This window comes from Rhipicephalus microplus, chromosome 3 (assembly GCF_043290135.1).
Source record: "Rhipicephalus microplus isolate Deutch F79 chromosome 3, USDA_Rmic, whole genome shotgun sequence".
NCBI classification, from domain to species: domain Eukaryota; kingdom Metazoa; phylum Arthropoda; class Arachnida; order Ixodida; family Ixodidae; genus Rhipicephalus; species Rhipicephalus microplus.
In genome coordinates this window covers 201,655,704-201,676,062 of record NC_134702.1, presented here as the reverse complement: position 1 = coordinate 201,676,062, position 20,359 = coordinate 201,655,704, and the positions used below count along the sequence as shown (strand labels likewise).

Genomic DNA, 20,359 nt, shown 5'->3' with positions numbered 1-20,359 from the left:
GTTATGACAGCAAGCACCGGCAGGCCACATATATTCCGGGAGATCTCGTGTTGGTGTGGAAGCCTTTACGCAAACGTGGCTTGTGCCAAAAACTGCTCGCGCACTACATCGGACCTTTTGTTATCCTTGACCGCCTGAGCGCAGTCGACTACCGCATCGCACGTCTTACAGCTAGCGGGAGACGCTCCAGAAAGACAGAGGTCACGCATGTCGCTCGCCTGAAGCCTTTCAGTCAACGCGACACTGTATGAAACGCGCGGCGCGCTTTGTCTGCGAGGGGGGAAATGTTACGCCACGTATGTGCCGGACGAAGAAGGAAAAAGAAGCAAGGAGTGTGGAAGAAGAAGATCATCATCATCTGCCTGCGCCGATACGGCTCGTCCCTCGAACCGTGTATCAATAAACCCCCAGACGCCTACTGAGGTCGTAACAATATATATATTGAAAGGGGGTTTATTGACGACTGTTGCGACGGTGGTCCTACGAAGAAACACGATCGTGCAAGAGCAACGGTCAAGCAGATGCCGGCGATGATCAGCACGAGCCGAGCGAGCGAAGCCCAGCACCCAGTACCCAAGCGGTGGCGATGTTGCTTGCCAACGACGCTCTTTCTTCTTCACAATTTGCCCCCGCCGAAAAAGAGCCATCCTGGCGACCTAAGAGTCTGGAGGCAGAGGGCTATAATATGGCTTAAGGCGGGCGACGTGGACGATGTCACGTCCACGCCGGCGCATGTCGTCAGATGGGGAAAGTGGCTCGATGAGAAAATTCACCGGCGACGTTTGCTCCAAAATGCGGTATGGGCCCTCGTACTTTGGAACGAGTTTTGAGGAAATGCCGGGGGTTTGGTAAGGAACAGCCAGCCATACAAGTGATCCCGGGGAATAGCTGGGGCTTTGTGAAGAGTCGGCGTTGTTTTCTTTCTGGCGCTGTTGTTCTCGAGACGTAAAGGTGCGTGCGAGTTCACGGCACTCTTCCGCATTTCGGGCAGCTTCGGACACAGATGGGCATTCGGATGCGTCAGGACGGTATGGAAGGAGAGTATCGATGGTGTGGGATGGTTCGCGTCCATAAAGAAGAAAGAAAGGTGAAAATCCAGTGGTAGACTGTGCCGCGGTGTTATATGCGAACGTAATGAATGGAAGAATGCGATCCCAGTTAGTATGATCGGATGTCACATACATGGCGAGCATATCGCCAAGTGTGCGGTTAAATCTCTCCGTGAGCCCGTTAGTCTGCGGGTGGTATGCCGTGGTCTTGCGATGAACAACATGGCATTCAGAAAGCAGAGACGTGACGACTTCTGATAGGAAGGCTCGACCTCGATCGCTTAGTAGTTCTCGAGGTGCACCATGTCGTAATATGAAGCGATGAAGGATGAAGGATGCTACGTCCCGCGCAGTGGCACTTGGAAGGGCGGCGGTCTCAGCGTAGCGTGTTAAATGGTCCACAGCGACTATAATCTACCGATTTTCATCTGATGTTGTCGGTAGAGGGCCATAGAGATCAATTCCGATCCGATCGAAAGGTTTGGCAGGGCACGGAAGCGGTTGAAGCGCACCGGACGAGTGGAAAGGCGGTGATTTGCGACGTTGACAGTCAGGACAGCCCATAACGAATTTTCGAACGAAATTATACATTCCGCGCCAGTAGAAGCGATGGCGAATGCGTTCGTAAGTTTTGAAAACTCCGGCATGACCACATTGGGGATCGTCGTGAAAGGAGGCGCAGATTTGTGATCGCAAGCTGCGCGGGACAACCAAGAGCCACTTACGACCTTCGGGGGCGTAGTTGCGTCGGTGTAGTAGCCGATCACGAATGGCGAAATGAGCAGCTTGACGTCGGAGAGATCGTGGTACCGCAGTGGTTGACGATCCAGAAAGACAGTTAAAAAGAGAAGCGATCCACGGGTCCTTGTGTTGTTCACTGGTAAAGGAGTCGAGGTCGAGAGATGCGATGAGGATACCAGTGGTTCCGCAGGCCGAGTCGGGAGGTAAAGGCGAACGCGACAGGGCGTCGGCGTCAGAATGCTTGCGTCCGCTGCGATAGATGACACGAATGTCGTACTCCTGGATTTGCAGTGCCCACCGAGCTAGGCGGCCAGAAGGGTCTTTCAATGTGGCAAGCCAACAAAGTGCATGGTGGTCCGTTACCAGGTCGAATGGGCGACCGTACAAATAAGGGCGGAACTTGCGAAGCGCCCACACTAGCGCCAAGCACTCTTTTTCAGTGACGCTGTAATTGGCCTCAGCTTTAGTAAGTGTGCGACTCGCATAAGCGACGACGTATTCGGAGTAGCCCGGCTTGCGTTGGGCGAGAACGGCGCCTAGACCAACCCCACTAGCGTCTGTGTGAACTTCCGTTGCAGCTGTTGGGTCGAAATGCCGAAGAATTGGAGGAGATGTTAGCAGACTACGGAGCGTGGCAAACGCGACGTCGCAGTCAGGAGACCATGATGAAAGGTCTGCATCACCGCGTAGGAGGTTGGTCAGTGGTGACATGATCGATGCAAAATTTCGCACGAAGCGCCGAAAGTACGAACATAGTCCGACAAAACTGCGTAATTCTTTCAGTGTTGTAGGTTTCGGGAACTCAGCGACTGCTCGCAGTTTTGCAGGGTCGGGTCGAACACCATGCTTGGAGACGATGTGCCCTAAGATGGACAGCTCTCGCGCGGCGAAGCGGCACTTTTTAAGGTTCAGTTGGAGCCCAGCGTTGGTTAAACACGTCAGAACCAGTTGGAGCCGAAGCAGATGCGTAGGAAAATCGGGAGAGAAAACGACAATGTCGTCGAGGTAGCATAGACACACAGACCACTTCAGTCCACGCAGTGTGTTGTCCATGAGCCGTTCAAACGTGGCAGGAGCATTACAAAGACCAAATGGCATTACGTTAAATTCGTACAGGCCATCTGGTGTAATGAACGCAGTTTTCTGGCGATCAGCTTCTGCCATAGGAACCTGCCAGTATCCAGATCGTAAGTCTAAGGAGGAGAAGAATTCGGCTCCTTGTAGGCTGTCAAGGGCGTCGTCTATGCGCGGTAATGGATAGACGTCTTTCCGCGTCACCTTGTTTAATCGCCGGTAGTCGACGCAAAATCGAATCGATCCATCTTTTTTTCGAACTAGAACGACAGGAGATGCCCAAGGACTGTGCGATGGTCGAATAACGCGACTACGTAGCATCTCTTCGACCTGGTCGTTGATGACGTGACGTTCTGCAGCAGAGACACGGTACGGTCTTTGACGCAATGGCTGGTGCGAACCGGTGTCAATGTAGTGGTGCACTGCGGAAGTCCGACCCAATTGCGGCTGAGAAACGTCGAATGAATTCGCGAAGTGCTGGAGGAGATTAAGAAGCTCGGCGCGTTCATGGGCACTTAAGGTGTCGGCGATGGAACTCGAGAAGGTGTCACTCGATGAGCACTCCAGTGGGGAAAGGGCATGAAGTTCGGTCGAGGCGCTACTGCACGATTCGTCTGGCATGTTAAGGAATAAACAGGAATCGAGGTACTCCACTCGACCGAGACATTCGCCGGCAAGTAGCGTAAGCGGTGCAGAAAGGGGGTTGTGGACGAAAATATTGCTTCGGCCCGCAGTGACGTCGAGTGTAGCGAAAGGCAAGGAAACTGCTCTGCGGCTCATGAAAATGTCGGAAGGTGTAAACATTACTGTAGCATCGTTATAGTCATCGCAGCAAACCGGGACAACGGCAAGAGAGGCTGGCGGAATTTCAGTGTCCTCACGCACGACAAGTTTTGGCGACCGCTCAAGGGTTTCGTGCAAAGGTTCGTCACACATGTGCGAAAATTGAACTTCAGCGCGTGCGCAGTCGATGATGGCATGATGATTTGAGAGAAAGTCCCACCCTAGGATAACGTCATGCGAGCACACCGAAAGGACGATGAACTCGACAACGTACATAGAGCCTTGGATGAATATGCGGGCCGTACAGGTGCCAAGAGGTCGAACTTGTTGTGCGCTAGCTGTACGAAGTGATAGTCCAGAGAGCGGCGTGGTCACTTTGCGTAGGGAGCGGCAGAGCTGGGCGGCTATAACAGAAACGGCAGCACCTGTGTCGACGAGGGCAAAGGTAGAAACACCATCGACAGATATAGCGACGACGTTAGCTGGTGAAGTGCGAGGACTTGAGCATTTCGATGACGGCGCAGTTCTTGCCTCTGGAACTGCGGCGTTCAGTTTTCCCGGTTGGAGGAAGCGGGTCTTGGGCGCATTGGGGACAGTGATCGCCTGCGAAGAGATGGGGAGCGGGGAGAGTGAGTTTGAGGCTGGTGTGACCGAGACTCAGGAAAGTTAGTGCATCCATACTGCGGTGAGGGATAGGGAGCAGGTATGTGCATGGGCTGTGGATCATACGGTAACGGCCGAGTAGCGTCGCGGAGTGGTTGGAAGCGACGGCGACAATATCGTGCCACGTGTCCTGGAGTACCGCAGGCGTAGCAGATCAGTTGATTGTCAGGAGTGCGCCAGGAATTGCTGACTCGTGGTGCGGCCCAAGGTGTCGAAAATGGGGCGGAGTGGGGAGCGACTAAAGACATGGGTGGCAAATGCTGCTGTCGGGGTCTGCTACGTACCACCTGGGCATACGTAAGGGGCGCGGCCACGGGCTGCATAGCCGGCGCATGGGCAACAGGTATGGCCACAGGCTGCTGGTGGGCAGCGACGGGAACAGCCTGAGCTACCTCTTCGGCAATAACGTCGCGGAGTGGTGAGGGCAGACGAGAGGACGGCGGCTGCTGCGTGAAGGGAATCAACGACAGTTGCCGAGCTACTTCTTCACGCACAAAGTCTTTAATCTCTTGCAGGGTTGGTGAGTGGTCGGGAACAGAAGTGAGACTGGAGAGCGAGTCGGCGTGTGAGGAAAATGGGCGAGTCAGGGCGCGCTGCTTGCTCAACTCGTCGAAACTTTGACACAAAGTGACGAGTTCCGCAACGGTGGCAGGATTACGGGCCAGGAGCAGCTGATATGCACCGTCATTTATCCCTTTGAGGATGTGCTGAATCTTCTCCGACTCGGGCATGGTGGTGTTCACACGGTTGCAAAGACCAATAATGTCTTCGATGTAGCTGGTGAAAGATTCCGTTGGCTTTTGTGCGCGAGTCCGCAAGCGTTGTTCGGCTCTGGACTTGCGGACTGCGGGTCGGCCAAAAACGTCAGCAAACAAGGTTTTAAAGATGGACCACGTCGTGATGTCGTTTTTGTGGTTATTATACCACATTTCGGCCACGTCAGTGAGGTAAAAGATGACGTAAGTCAATTTGTCCGCGTCATCCCACTTGTTGTTAGCGCTCACCAGTTCATAGTTAGCGAACCAGTCTTCCACGTCGGTCTCATCAGCTCCGCTAAAGACCTTGGGCTCTCGCAAACGAAGAACGCCGGGGTTGCTGGGGGATGGAGTGGAAGAGCCAGGTTGCGCGTTGTTGGTAGCCATGATGGGAGGTAGCGTTCGGTTGCGCAGCTCCAGGTTCAGGCGACGGCGAATGGCAGCACCCAGGTTCAGGCGACGGGGAATGTCAGCACCTTCCACCAATTGAAAGGGGGTTTATTGACGACTGTTGCGACGGTGGTCCTACGAAGAAACACGATCGTGCAAGAGCAACGGTCAAGCAGATGCCGGCGATGATCAGCACGAGCCGAGCGAGCGAAGCCCAGCACCCAGTACCCAAGCGGTGGCGATGTTGCTTGCCAACGACGCTCTTTCTTCTTCACAATATATATATATATATATATATATATATATATATATATATATATTATGGTGCATGATATCGACGCGGGCGGCGAAATCCAGCCGAGAGTGTCCATACATTTGCTATTGCAATAATATGGCGTCACGGTTACTCGGGTTAAAAAGGCATCGAGGCACAGCTTATTTTAGCCGGCTCGCACAAGTGAAATCGCAAAAAAAAAGTTTTTCCGTTGCCGTTGAAGCCTTGACCACCAACGAGCGCGATTGTGGTAAGATTGTGGACGGCAAGCGCGCGCGTTTTTGAGGGCCCGCACCCGTTCCCGTCGTTCGCGAACGCCACTTTGACTCCGCGTTGATCACACATTCGCGGTGCGTCGTGCTTGGCGCGCTCCGAGGATCCTCCGAATTGATCGGGTTGCGGCGAAAAACGACCGAACTAACCAGCGTTTACCGTAATAATAATAATAATAATAATAATAATAATAATAATAATAATGACGGGGAGGACGAGAACCGTTCTTATGGCTACAAACAGTCAATGTCATGCGCTTCAACAGAGCTGCATATAATTCTCCAATTTCTATAGTTACCAATCCCCTACAAATTTAGCTTCCCCGCCGTGGTGGTCTAGTGGCCAAGGCACTCGGCTACTGACCCGTAGGTCATGTGATCAAATCCCGGCTGCGGCGGCTGCATTTCTGATGAAGGCGGAAATGTTGTAGGCCCGTGTGCTAAGACTTGGGTGCACGTTAAAGAACCCTATAGGTGGTCGAAATTTCCGTAGCCCTTGTTATGACCGCCATCGGTAGGCGCCATGCTGTCGCTGAGAAGCGTAGCCAGGCCGCGTTCCCACGCCCGGAACCCAGGTTTTCTTGGAACCAGCGTCGAGGGCTGACGGGGGAGCGGCGCTCTTTTAATCCTCAAACAAGTAGCCGATTCGCCGAATGCCTATGCCCGCCAGCTATTGTCCCTGCTAGCCGGCGGATGAGACGTCATGTCGCCACGAAGCTGTAAGCCGTTCCGAGGGGACAACAAAGACAGCGTATTCCTTTGAAGAAACGGCGACCGCCGCCACAAAGTGCCCTGCTAATTGAGCGGACAGATTGGCGGACCGTTTGATGTCTGCTGTCCGAAGCTTGGGACCCCTCGACCAGCGACATACACGACGAGCAAGAGCCTCTCTGGCGCCACCTTTAAGTGCAGTGATCTTGACTCGAAATTGGATGTTCACGTGCGCCGTGCCTGCTCGTACCTTTCACCTGTTGTGTGTGTGTGATTGGTGTTCCCCGCAAGAAGGAGGAGCCCGACAGGGCTTATAAGGACGCCTCCGAGTGCGGGACGTTGCTCTGAACCAAGTAAAGGTTCAACCACCACGTTCGTAGTTTGTGATGGCTCTGAACTGTGTAGCGGTTCAACCACCACGTTCGTGGTTTGCGAACTCTTAACCTCATGCTGTAAATATTTGTAAATAGTGCCATAAACCTGTTTGTTTTTCGTATCCCCATCTCGTAAGCGTTCGTTTCCTCAACCCGAAGCTACACCACGCTACCACAGCACCCCGGGATCACAACAACTGGTGATCAGCGGTGGGATTCGCAACACCCTCCACTACGGCGTCTCTCATAATCTTATGGTGGTTTTTGGGACGTTAAACCCCACATATCAATAAAGAAATAATGTTGATACAGCTTACCATTTCATCTGCGTACAGTTCCCGGCGTTTGCATCCGCGGTCACATCACCACCTGCAAACAGTAAAAAGAAAGAAGGCACTTGGCTAAGTTACACACATAATATAAGCAGACTTCATGGTACAGTAATATGATATTGATGTTGTTCATTACAAAATTCATGTACAGAGAACGAGACAAGCATGTCGAGTTATATGGGAATAACATTAGGCTCACTCATCCCAGGACGCTAATAAATAACCTGTCATTTCTTATAATGGTTGAACGACAATTCTGTAAATTTCTTCAGTGATAGGCTGTGGCCATTCGACTGACTATGCGAAGGGGCAGAATCCACAGCTGTGGTGGCGCAACGGATATGTGCCGTCACGTGATAGCTGAGAGAGAGTTAGGGGTAGAGGCCACAGCTGGCACCTTTGCAGAGCACGGACGGACGGATGGATGGATGGTCTGACACCAGGAGTATGAAGCCTATAAATGATTTCGCCTTAATACAGGTAACAGAAAGACCTGTAGACGGATGAGGTGACACTGACTATTCACGCGATGGGCATCGATCCACAAGAGCAACAACGCACGCCCGCGAGCCACGATGCAGGAAACTTGAAGAGCGAGGCATACCTAATATTGATGTCACATGACCCCTTTTGATCGCGATCAGGGTGGACTCGAATCAGATTTCTTGATCGCGATCAACAATCATCAGTGCTACTCGGTACAAAATGATTTGGATCGAGTTTGGGGCAGACATCAGTCGAATCGCCATCTGGGAGCCAGATCTCGATGCACAGATAGCCGTAATTTTGATATCGATCGGGAATGATCGCGATTACTAGTGACTGTGTAGCAGCACCTGATACAGACCGAGCCTAAACCGGATCGGCCATGATCGCGATTAAGGGTGACCGTTTCGCACTAGTATATCATGGTCAACCATGACGTTCACTAACCATACTGTGCTGAAAGCTTCAACTCGAATTTACCGAGCGGAGCTCATGAAAGCATCGCTCAGCATCAACTGAAAAACGTATTGCCATGCAATATCTCATTCCCCTCTTTGGGATAAATATTAGCTTGAGGAGTACACCTTTGCTACCCTACGTTCGAGCAGGAGCTGAAAGTAGCCTGACCAGAAAGTATACTTGCTGGACATTTGCCGCGCAGAACCCATGAAATGCACGTGAGCAATTTAATCAATGTGCAGTACCGTTGTTAGCTTCAAAAGTCGTGGGTAGTTATGCGAGCTTGCTGGTGACACATTTTCCTCAAAGCGAACAAAGTCAACTTTCTTGAACTAGTCGATTGTGTGGATGAAGTATTCAAGACCACGAGGTGCCTGCCTGCTTGACAGCCAGCCCACCTGCCAATAAATCAATCAATCATTTCAGGGATCAGCTTTAGCAGAACCAAAGCTGTACTTTGCGTGCCCTTCCAGTTCTGTTAATGGCAATATCTACTATACAGGGACCAAAACATGACATTAGGTGTGTGCAAAAATAGAAACGGTACAAACTACCTAACGGACACAATTTATTGTTTTTTTTTACGATCGGCCACACCATGTTGAATGTACCAATTCTCGTCTGCTGCTGACGATACGTCTGGGCGTAAGCCACCTCGCAATGCTATTTGTAAGCACCCGATAAGCTGTGCATTCAGAAAGGAAGCGTAATGGTTCAGAATCTTGTTACCATGAGTTTCCTTTCCCTAAGTGCACACGCTGTGAGGCTCCCCGAGAAAATACTTCGAGTATCTCAATTATTTGTATATATGTACTTTCCCCTTCACGCGTTTCGTCAACAGACGTCCACGAGTAGAAGTGATCGTGAATTACGGAGCTGTTGAGTGATCCCAACGTGCCGCTACGCGATGCAAATGAAGTTGTCCAATCCAATCACCTTCCCCACGTAGAGTATATAGTAAGTAAGCGATTCGTATACGCCGGCTAAATTTTTCAATAAACAGTTCTCTCGATGTAACGACCTGATGGCGGCGAAAAGCAGTATGCGTGCCTCCGATTCCCCCCCCCCCCCAAAGAAGAAAAAAAAAGCACATTGCCAGCGTCGCGTCGTTTCTTAACATTCACGCTCTCAAATGCACAAAACGCGCAATACCACGCATTACGTGATATTAAGTTACATTTCATTTGCGTAGCATACTGTAGCGATACTGAAGCCCACAGGCTCATGAAACAAACCTATTTATTAGGGGTGAACCTGTGCCCACAAGTTAAGGAAACTAAGAGGAAACTGAGTCCGTCGAACACACACACACACAAAAAAAACTCGGAACAGTTCTTTCTTTCCTTCACCAGAACCCTGAGCGCGTGACGCGTGCAATCTGCGTCTGGCCAGTAGGGAGCCTACATGAACGGCCGTTCATGTAGGCTCCCTACTGGCCAGGTGCTCGTGCTGCCACGGTCTCTGAGCGGCACGGAGAAGGCGCTCTATTTGAATGCTGCCAATATATCGCGTCAATATAAAGCGGCACACGCGGCACACGCCCACGGCGGTCGGGATTCAGACCCGAACCGATGATTGTTGTCGCGCTGTAACAATCGTCATGACCTACCAACTAGCACAAACAGCCACGTCTCCAAGTCAGACCCCAAACCTCGTATTTACGGCGAGTCCACTGCATGCACATAGCGAATAAATATAGCGCCTATAAAGCACGCATGCACAACGTGATCAGAGCTGACGTCACAAATGTTCGAGCGGCTCACCTCTCGCTGCGGCGAAAGCCTTGTATCCCGCTGTGCGCAAAAAAAAAAAAAAAGTCATACACTTGCCATATCGTAAAAGCGGAGGCAAGTGAAGCATTGCGTCAGCGTGCAGGACGTACTAGCACTTTTTTTTTACTTTCTGTCCCCTCTCTCTCTGTTTTTTACTTTCCGTCCTTTCTTTTTTCTTTCTTTGTCTTTCTTCCTCTATTTCATTGGTTTGGTTTGGTTTGGAAAAACTTTATTGACAAGTCCGAAGGCGTGCGCCCTAGCACACGGCGGGCCGCTCCCACGATGGGACAGTAAGGCCGAGCCCTAGCGCCGCATCGTGGGCCCTCTGGACAGCCCAAAGTTGCGATGTTATGTCTGGACTCCGGAGAGCGGAGTCCCACTTTCTGGACGATGCTGTATCGGTGCCACGTACCGAAGGGCACTCCCAGAGCATGTGGTGTAAGGTGGCTAAACCGCCACATTTTGTACACGAGTTGGTTAAATAAACATCAGGATAAAGCTTGTGAAGAAAGGCAGGGTTAGGGTACGTTTCTGTTTGAAGTAATCGCAATGTAAGCGCCTGCGCTCTATTTAGCTTCGCATGTGGAGGTGGAAAGATTCTCCTATCCATAGCGAAATGTTGGGTTATTTCATTATATGTAGTTGGCGGATCCCTGTTTACGAAATCTCCAGTTCGACCCAAAGGTCCTCCATGGCCGCGGACAGCTAACCCTCGCGCCCTGGAGTGGGCCAACTCATTGAGATTTATGATCCCTCCGTCCATGTTTCCCATATGAGCTGGGAACCATGTAATGGTATGGGTTGTAAGCAACTTATCACCGAGTATGTTTTTGGCCTCTTTGCACACAGCTCCAACACTGAAGGCACGAATGGCAGCTCTAGAATCGCTAAATATGTGTTCATTACGCTGATCTAAAAGAGCCAAGGCGATGGCAACCTGCTCAGCTGCATTGGCAGTTCTGGCGCATACCGACGCCGCATTAATTGTAATTCCTTTGTGGTTGATTGCCACTACCGTGAATCGGTCTCTCTGGCCATCATATTGCGCCGCGTCTACGAAACAGGCACCCCCGTCAAGATCCGCAACTTGGCGAAGAAGGGCCCGAGCGCGCGCTCTCCTCCTTCCAACATTACGTTGTGGATGCATGTTCCGCGGGGCAGGCGAGACAATGATGTTTTCCTTCTGATCCCTTGTCAACCCTTGGTACAGAGCCTCAATCTGAGCTGGTGGAATACCCATTTCTGCGAGAATCATCCTCCCCGCTTTTGAGCCAGACAGCCTAATTACCTGTGTTCTTTCTTGTGCTTCCGCAATTTCCTCCAATGTATTATGAATTCCCAACTGCAGGAGACGATTGTTGTGGGTGTAGTTGGGGAGCCCAAGGGCATTCTTTACAGCTCTCCTGATCATTGCATTAAGCTTGTCCCTTTCCATTCTCTTCCAGACATGCATTGCCGCCACATATGCAAAATGACACAGCAGAAAAGCATGTATAAGCCTGACCAAGTTGTCCTCTGATAGTCCTGTCCTTCGGTTAGCCACCCGTCTTATGAGCCTAATAACACTGTCTGTCTTTTTTTCCAACCTTTTAATCGTGATGGTGTTGGTGCCCGTTGCTTCTAGCGTCATACCTAAGATCCGAATGGAAGCGACTTTGGGGATTGATCGTCCACTTTTGGTACGTAAGTGGATGTCATTCTCTAGGGGCGGCACCCAGCCTCGCGGTCGACGGCCCCTCCTGACCGGTTTATAGAGGAGAAGCTCAGACTTTTCCGGAGAGCAAGAAAGGCCTGTGTCTTCCAGAAAACTCTCGGTAGTGTCGATGGCCTCTTGCAGGGCCGCCTCTACAGTGCCATCACTTCCTCCTCTACACCAAATGGTGATATCATCGGCATAAATTGTATGACCAACATCTGAAATTCCAGAAAGCTGCCTCGAGAGACCAGCCATGACGATGTTAAAAAGTAAGGGTGATAGAACAGATCCCTGCGGGGTGCCCCTATTTCCCAGCGCTTGCACATCCGATTCTAGATCTCCAACTTTAAGTATGGCTTTTCGACCACACAGGAAGGATCTGACAAACGCATGAAATGAGGAACCTAGGTTGAGACTTGAGATCGCATCTAAAATATAATCATGGCGGACATTATCAAACGCTTTTTTTATATCCAAGCCTAGGATCGCCCTGGTGTCTCTGGTATGATTATCTAAAATTTGACACTTAATGAGTTTCATAGCATCCTGCGTACAGAGGCCTGGCCTAAAGCCAATAAGGTAGTGAGGGAAGAGATCATTGTGCTCTATGTAGTCCGCGATTCGGTTCTGGACAACGTGTTCCACCACCTTTCCCACGCATGACGTGAGAGAGATGGGGCGCAGATTGTCCAAACTTGGTGCTTTACCGGGCTTGGGAATGAGGATCACCTTGGCCAACTTCCATTGTTCCGGGATGTCACCTCCCTTCCAAATCCTATTAATCTCATCAGTAAGAAATTCAACAGAGTCATCTTCCAAATTCCGAAGCGCTTTGTTGGTGACCCTATCTGGACCCGGTGCCGATCGGCCATTGAGTTCGTGCAGGGCACGTCGCACATCGCTGATGGTGAAGGGTTCATCCAAATGGGCACAAGGTGTTCCCATATACCCCGGATAGGCTTGCATGGAATCAACTGCTAGCGGTAGATACTTCTCAGCAAGCTGCCCCAATAGCTCCGCGCCCGAGGAGGATTTTTGAGCAAGATGAAGTATTCTAGCAAGGACCCCCCTCTGATTAGATTTAGTGCCCGACTCGTCAAGCAAGTGTTTTAAAAGATTCCATTTACCTCTGGTTCGCATTTGTCCATCGACTGAATTACAAATTTCATCCCACTGCTGCCTCGACAAGTTTTTGCAATGTTCTTCAATTTGTGTATTTAACTCTGCTATCTTTTTCCGAAGCCTACGATTAAGTCTCTGACCCTTCCATCTGGCCAATAGCGACTGCTTTGCCTCCAGTAAATGCGCAAGCCGACTGTCCATTTTGTCTGTCTGTACCTCTGTCTCAATGGTTCTGGTAACCGCCCTAACGTCCTGCAGCAGCATCTCTGTCCATTGCCCCAGAGAGTCCGGGATTTCCCCTTGTTCCGCTCGAGCGCTGCGTGACTCCCGAAATTTATCCCAATCCACGTAAGTAAACTTTCTTTTGGATTTTGCCTCCATCTGTAATTTAGTAACTGTAATATAATGATCACTTCCTAAATCCGTCAGAAGATTTTCCCAACCTACCGAGCCAGCATTTTTCACGAAAGCTAGGTCCGGGGTGGAGTCCCTGGTGGTGGATGTGCCGCGCCTAGTAGGAAACATCGGGTCCGTAATTAACGAGAGATCCGCATCTCCCGTCTCCTGCCACAAGCTCCTGCCTTTAGCTGAATCATACGGGTAGTTCCACGCCCGGAAAGGCGAGTTAAAATCCCCCGCCACAACCAGAGGAGAGAGCCCAGCCAATCTGGTTGCCTTAGCTATGATCGTCCTAAAACGCTGCCTATGATCACTAGGGCTACTATATATGTTCAGTATAAAAATGCTGGAAAGGTTGGAAGAACTCGGAATGACCTCAACTAAGGAGAGCTCCGTTTTATTAGGTCTTACCCCTAGATCATGTGTCACAAAGGTGAACTTGTTGCTGACTAACGTGGCAATCCCTCTGCCTTCCCCTTTAACTGCATGTGCCTTGTACCCCGGGAGGGTTACACTATCAGACAGCGTCTCCTGCAGTAGGATCACTTGCGGCTTCTCGCTGTGAGAGCGGACAAATTGCTGCAGGGTGCCCCTTTTGCTAAGGATCCCCCTGCAGTTCCATTGCCATATACGAAATTCAGCGTGCGAGGCCATCTTGATCATTGGAGGTGCTCCCTGACCCTGCCGTCAGGTTCTGTACAGAAGCAGCTGTACTATTCGAACTGGGGATACTCATGGGAATGGGCGCCGATAAAGGCGTTCCCTCTGGAAAGAAATCCGGGTGAATCCTAGCTGCTCCCCTGATATTGGGGCTCTGCACCATAAGGCCGGCGTTCTGTAATTGATTCTCCACACATTGAATTCTGGCATGTTGAATATCTATTTTCTGATCCATAACTGTGAGACGTTGATCGACCGCCGAGAAACGCTCATTAAGTTTGTGAATCTCAAGGCAAATTGAATTTAGAGTCTCCTTAATTTCAGATTTAGCTTTAGCCTGCACATTCTCGGCTGAAGTCGCAGCCTTACGCTTGGCTGGGTTACCCGAGGGGCCCGCTTCCACGACCATGGGAACCTCTATGGGTTGAGGAGAGGGAGAACCTACACACGGAGAAGCAGATGCCAGAGTAGCTTGAGATGTACTGACACGTCTAAGCTCAGCCATTTCGGCTCTCAGCGACTCAATAATGCTGCGCATTTCGGCATTCTCCTTCCTAAGCTGATTTAGCTCCGCTAGACCATGCTCTGGCGCAGTGCCCCCCGTTACCTTTTCACCTCCTCCGCTGCGCACCCGGTCAGCCCAGGAGCCACCCTGCATCTCCGGTTGGGGTGGGCTTTGGAAACGGACTGTGCCATGCGGGTCCCTGGACTGGCTCCTCGAGTGCGATGGGCCTCTGGATTGGGACCGACGACGATCTCTGGACCGGGACTTGGCTCGGCCTTTAGACGAAGTTCCCTTTCGCTGGCCTTGGGAGCGACTTCTGGACCGAGATCTGGATCTGGACCGACTGCTTGCCTGTTGCGATGAGTCACGGCTGTCCACCCCAGTTGCAGCAGAACGACTGTTTGAACTGGAGTTGCGGTGTGCAGGCTGGCTCACACCCTCGTCGGCGTTAGCAGGTACCGTTTGCTGACTACGACGCTCTGATTCCGCACGGCGCTCTCTTCGCCGCCTTCGCACAATAAATGGAAGCTGAAACCTTTGCTGGCAACTTTTATCCGTCGTGGCGTGTGGGCCACCACAGAATCCACAGGTCGGGGAACATTGATGGTTCTCATCAGGGTTGTTGATTCCGCACCTCTTGCACACAACTTCGTCCGGTGTCGGACAGACGTCCGCCCTGTGCCCGAGTCTGCCACAGGCATAGCAGCAGTCATGCTGCCGATGGTAAAGCGAGCATCTGACCAGCGCTGTGCCGAAATAAATGAAGTTGGGAACTTTGTAGCCATCGAAGACAATAACCACCGTCTCAGTGTTCTTAATACGTCTGACTCCCAGAGCCGTGGGGTTTCTTTCAGTAAGGATGCTCCTCTCCAGCTCCGTCTGGCTCTCCGATGCGTCAATCTTACGGATGACCCCCTTGCAGGTCTCATGCGGGGCAGCCTCGTAAGTGTTGATGTCATACTTCTTCATTCCCAATGTAAGGCAGCTCATCCTGAGGTAAGAGTCAGCGTTCGCACGGGACGCCGTGCTAATAACTATGATATTTTGCGTTGCATTCGGGCAGACAATGTCCTGACTGATGAGCGTGGGTACAATTCCAGCCGCCTCTGCGATTGCCCGGCCAAGTCTAGCTGAGCCCGCCTTCTCAACATCCAAGCCACCCCTTGGACGGACGATAATCTTCCAGTGCTCGCTAGGCAGTCGAGGCATTCTCGATGATTTGATAACTTGATTCTTCAAGTGTAGAGCTTTTCTTGTAGCACTGAAATTGCCCCTGGCATTCTCGCCGCACGCCGTGGCACGCTCTGTAGCACTGGCGTTCGTGCGCCTCGAGCTTTTCTTCACCGCGGCGGAACGCCAGCCGTGTTCCTCTCCAAACTCTTCCGGAGGGAGTTCATCACCGTCCATAATAACAGCCGCACCGTCCAGCATATTGGCTCAGCAGGTGGAACGAAGGGCGCGTCCAAGGAAGGGCGCGTCCTGCCCGGCAGACGCCAACTCGGCGTTTGGTAAGCACGCGAGGCGTAGTCGGTGGCGTAAAAGTCCGAAAAATGCTCAAAAATGAACCTACCGGTGAAAGTCCGCTACCGACGTGAACCTTGGCAGCTTATGAGTCGACTCGTAGCAAGATCTTGAGGCACAGCACACGAAAAACCACAAAAATCATTTGCTGAAGCGGGAGCCCAAAGACCCCGGACTGCTCCGTTCTGCGCCACCTGGCGTTCCAGCCTCTATTTCATTCACTTCTTTCCTTTATTCTGTCTCTCTCTTCATTTCTTTCTTATATCTTCCTTCCTTACTTTCTTCCTCTCTCTCTTTCGTTCCTTCTCTTGATTTCGTTCTCCTTATTCTTTTCTCTATTTCGTGACATAGGATTAGGCAATGCTTCCTCCTTACAGTTTCCTTCCTCTATGCCAGTGGTGGGACCCACGTGCTCACAAGCAACACGTGGCAACTACAAGACTCATGCGTCCAATTACAGGCAACAATGATTGCAACGACAAGTCAAGAACAGACTGCCAGATCAGAAATAGCTCATCACCTACGAGCCCACGCTAGATAGAGCATCAGTTACTGAAAAACAGCGCTTGCAAAAAAAATTGAAAAACAGTTTGTAGATTCCTAAGTGTGTTTCGCAAGAGCCTATGACCACTATGCCACGTTTTAGGGGCGAAGCTCCTTATAGCGGCACCACTGGTAGGTGTTCTGTGGCGGCACCCGTTCGTCCCTCGTAGCCAGCCGTTGTGTGCAACAACTATAACATTTTGCCTCCAAGGTGGTGCCGGTGAGAGATTTCTTCTGTGCGTTGTTGAACAATAAAAGATAGTACTCAATGTACATGCAACGGCTGCTAAGGGGGAATGAGAGACAGGAGCATTCGGCTTTTAGCTAACGCGCTGCAATCCCCATTAGCAGCCATTGGCATGTACATTGAGCACTATCTTACAAGAAAGGGTTGCTACATTATACTCGCTGGGCGTAAGCTTCTTGGTTTTAGAAAGGTTTAGCGAGCGTTGAGCCGCAGTGCCATGAATACAGTGAACTAGTATATACCATGAACTTGAGGTGGTTAAAGGTGGGAAGTGTACCTGAAGCGCAAGCCGTAAGAAAGTGTGCGTGTGCCACCTCTCGTTTAGTCCTTGGAATGTCCGCTGGACGGCGGAGCTTCTATATGGGGAATATATGATGAAAAGATGCGAGATGGTGGTACCTGGAGTGTTGAATAGATGGACGAACGGACACACAGACAGATGCATGGATGGACGCATGAACGGACACAGGGGCGGATGCATGGACGAACGCAGGGACGGACGCACGCACGGACGGGCGGATGGACGCATGGACGGTCACACAGACGGACGCATGGACGGACGGAAGCAAGAACGAACGGACGGGCGAATGCTTCGCCCCACTCTCCTTCATTCACTCCGTGGATATGCTGCCATTTTTTTTTTTCGCACGTCCAGTGGAATGGCACACAAACCAAACGTGTGCATGTTTTCTTTTTTTCATTTTTACTGTGAATCGCAGCAAGACTAGCCTTCCTAAGGCCGCGTTCACACTGAGCATTCCGGCCGCCGAAAGTGCTCCGAATCCGGTTCGGCGGCGGCGAGTTCCGCCGAAAGGGCCCTCTTCGCGCCGATCGCTCTCGGTGACCGATTTTTGCGGCGTCTGCTGCCGAATCGGTCACCGCGGACCAATAGGAGTGCTAGTCAAGGAATTTTGAAAAATGGCCGCCAAGCCCTACTCACTTGTTATGCCGCAATGCATGTAACTGAATGTTGAAACCAACGGGAGTTTAACCTACTCTATGCCTACTTCGCCTCCGTATTTCGTAAAAGAGGTGACCGAGCTTGCTGTTGGCGTGACCGAGCTTGTTGCGGTCTTGCAGAGCAAAACGAACCCACCAACGCCGCTGGCGTCGGTGGTTTTACTGCTCTTTGTGCATTACAAGACAGCCACTTGCCAACAAAGTAAGCAGTACTGTCTTTTCTTGCTTCTTGCATACGAGAATCGTCGAAGTATACACCACCGGATAGCGTAGTAGCGTTTGCAAGCCGCGACAACAACTGGGTGACAGCGCATCCGTCCCGCGTTCGCCCCGTGGTAGATGGCATATTCGGTGGCGCGGGGCGCGTCCAGTGCGAACGACGCTGCGTTTCGGCGGCAGGGGAATTCCGGTCGCTGTAGAAAGCGGATGTTTCAGTGTGAACTAGGCATTAGTTTCGCATGCGTTCGTATTCTCGTGCTTAGCGTATTGTGCAGACGCCATTCGCGTTCCACCGGTCATAATTGTTCATCTCTCCTCCCATTTGACGAGGAGACACCACAGCTATAAAGCTTTACCACAGATAGCACTGTTCCATGGGACCTTTACTTGTATACGGTGCTAAATGTGGGGTTTCATTAAAGAGTGAGCTGGAGCACGCCTCACCAGGGCTGCCTCGCGTTTTTTCATGGAGTATGGAGGATCGGAACAAACCCTGCGATTGTTGCGCATCTCATCTAATCGTTGGCGCCTGTCTGAACAAGCATGACAAGCAGTACAGTGCGTTTTGGTAAATTTGGCCACCACAAAGGAGGGCCCGGAAGATTTACATACAATGCAAAGAACGGGTCCCCTTCTTACATGGCCCGCGGTGACTTCATGGATAACGCTTATACGTTCTGTGGGGCCATCCGGGGGGTCTTGCAGTCATAGGTGAGAACCTAAAGCACATACCGACAGATCTAACGCCTGTGACCCTGGAGAAGTGAACTGTTCCCCAGAAATCATGAAGGCACTACAAGAAAATTCGAAACTTCCAAGCCTGTCTTGTATGGATAGGCCTTGCTTTAGGGGTGAAGCTCCTTAGGATGTAGGCTATTCTCTTTTCGTCCATCGTAGTCATTTCTAGCACTTGGAGTGCTCACTAGATGGCGTTGTGGCGCTCGCTCCACTCCCATGCGTAGGAGACGAATGCTCTAGTGTGATAGCATACATACATACATACATACATACATACATACATACATACATACATACATACATACATACATACATACATACATACATACATACATACATACATACATACATACATACATACATACATACATACATACATGTACACATACAGGTGGACGGACGGATGAGTGGACAGATCATTCGCCTAATGGATATGGCGTATTTTTTATCAGTGGATCCAGACTGGGATTCACTTATTTTTAATAAAGTGGTTCTCTCTCACTCTCTCTCCATCGAATCGGATACCGATCACTGCGAGTATGAGATATTAAAGGGTTTCGCCTTAGGGCACAGGGTAAACGAAAATATTGAAAAATGTCATTATTCTTCTTGCGTTATTTGAACTCTGTGGTCATTTCTGAACCAAAATTAGACGTTTGTTTGTCTGGCAGTGGTTTTTTGTTTTTTCTACAGATGGCCTATTTCAAAACTTGTGCGGTGGCCTGCCGTGCTCCCATTCTGACGTTGCAAGGGGATTCCTCACAGTTGAGGCATCGTGTCTGTATAGAGAGGTTACAGCTTGCAAACTGGGGTGCATTTGGAACATTCATAAAAAAGTGAAAACGAAAGAAAGCAGGGCCTTCAAGCTTCCCGTCCGGAAATCTTCATCTGACCGGGGACGTCTTAGTAGTGTCATCATTGCAAAGCACCAAAACAATTATCGTTTTGTCATTAACATAAATAGAGCCAGCTGGGAGAACATGCGAAAAGCTGTCCGGGCTACATATTATGTAGGATCAAAGGATGCAAATCCATCACACGACCTTTGTCTGAAGGACGTCGAACCTCTGCGTAAATTAATCAAATCCCAGTTCAATGGTGAGCCACTCAATCAGAAAGAATACCTTCCATTATATGTTATTGAGGCTGCTAAGCTGAATTACCCGGAACTAGGTCATTCAGAATTATTTTCTAAATGCACCTATGGGAAAACTCAAAACCCTAACGAGTCGTTGAATTGTCGTGCGGGAGCGCATCCAAAAACCGTTTTCCTCGACGACAAACATAGAAAATATGCGCTTTTGATTCTGTCTTCACCTTTAATGATGGAATTATAACCTGAGTGAATGTGCTGAACTCCTCTGAAATGAGTGCACAGTGCAGTGCCTGCGCACTCTTGACCGGCGTCAACAGTACTTTGCTAACAAGGCGCTGCACAGCAGGCGACTAAGGAGGCTCGCTAGGGAAGACGTTGAACGCAAAAAAAAATGATATTGGTGATAAGTAACTGGTTGGTGCCTAATTAGCGGGCTCGTCAATAAGCTGACGTCTCGTTGCACTTTTGAAAAAGTCCACACTTTTTTTATTTAAAAGTGATTATCTCAAAACATGCTT

At 50.6% G+C, this 20,359-nt stretch overlaps 1 protein-coding gene across 2 annotated transcripts in view; it reads right to left on the bottom strand.

Annotated features, from left to right (window-relative positions):
- The window catches only part of LOC119170039 (uncharacterized), a 310,797-nt gene that overhangs the window by 64,657 nt on the left and 225,781 nt on the right, over positions 1-20,359 (bottom strand). For both annotated transcript variants that reach the window (XM_075890670.1, XM_037421068.2), the window contains one exon: positions 7,404-7,455. In XM_075890670.1, coding sequence (XP_075746785.1) covers positions 7,404-7,406 — 3 coding nt within the window. In that variant the 5' untranslated portion in view covers positions 7,407-7,455. The remainder of the gene's footprint in view (positions 1-7,403; positions 7,456-20,359) is intronic.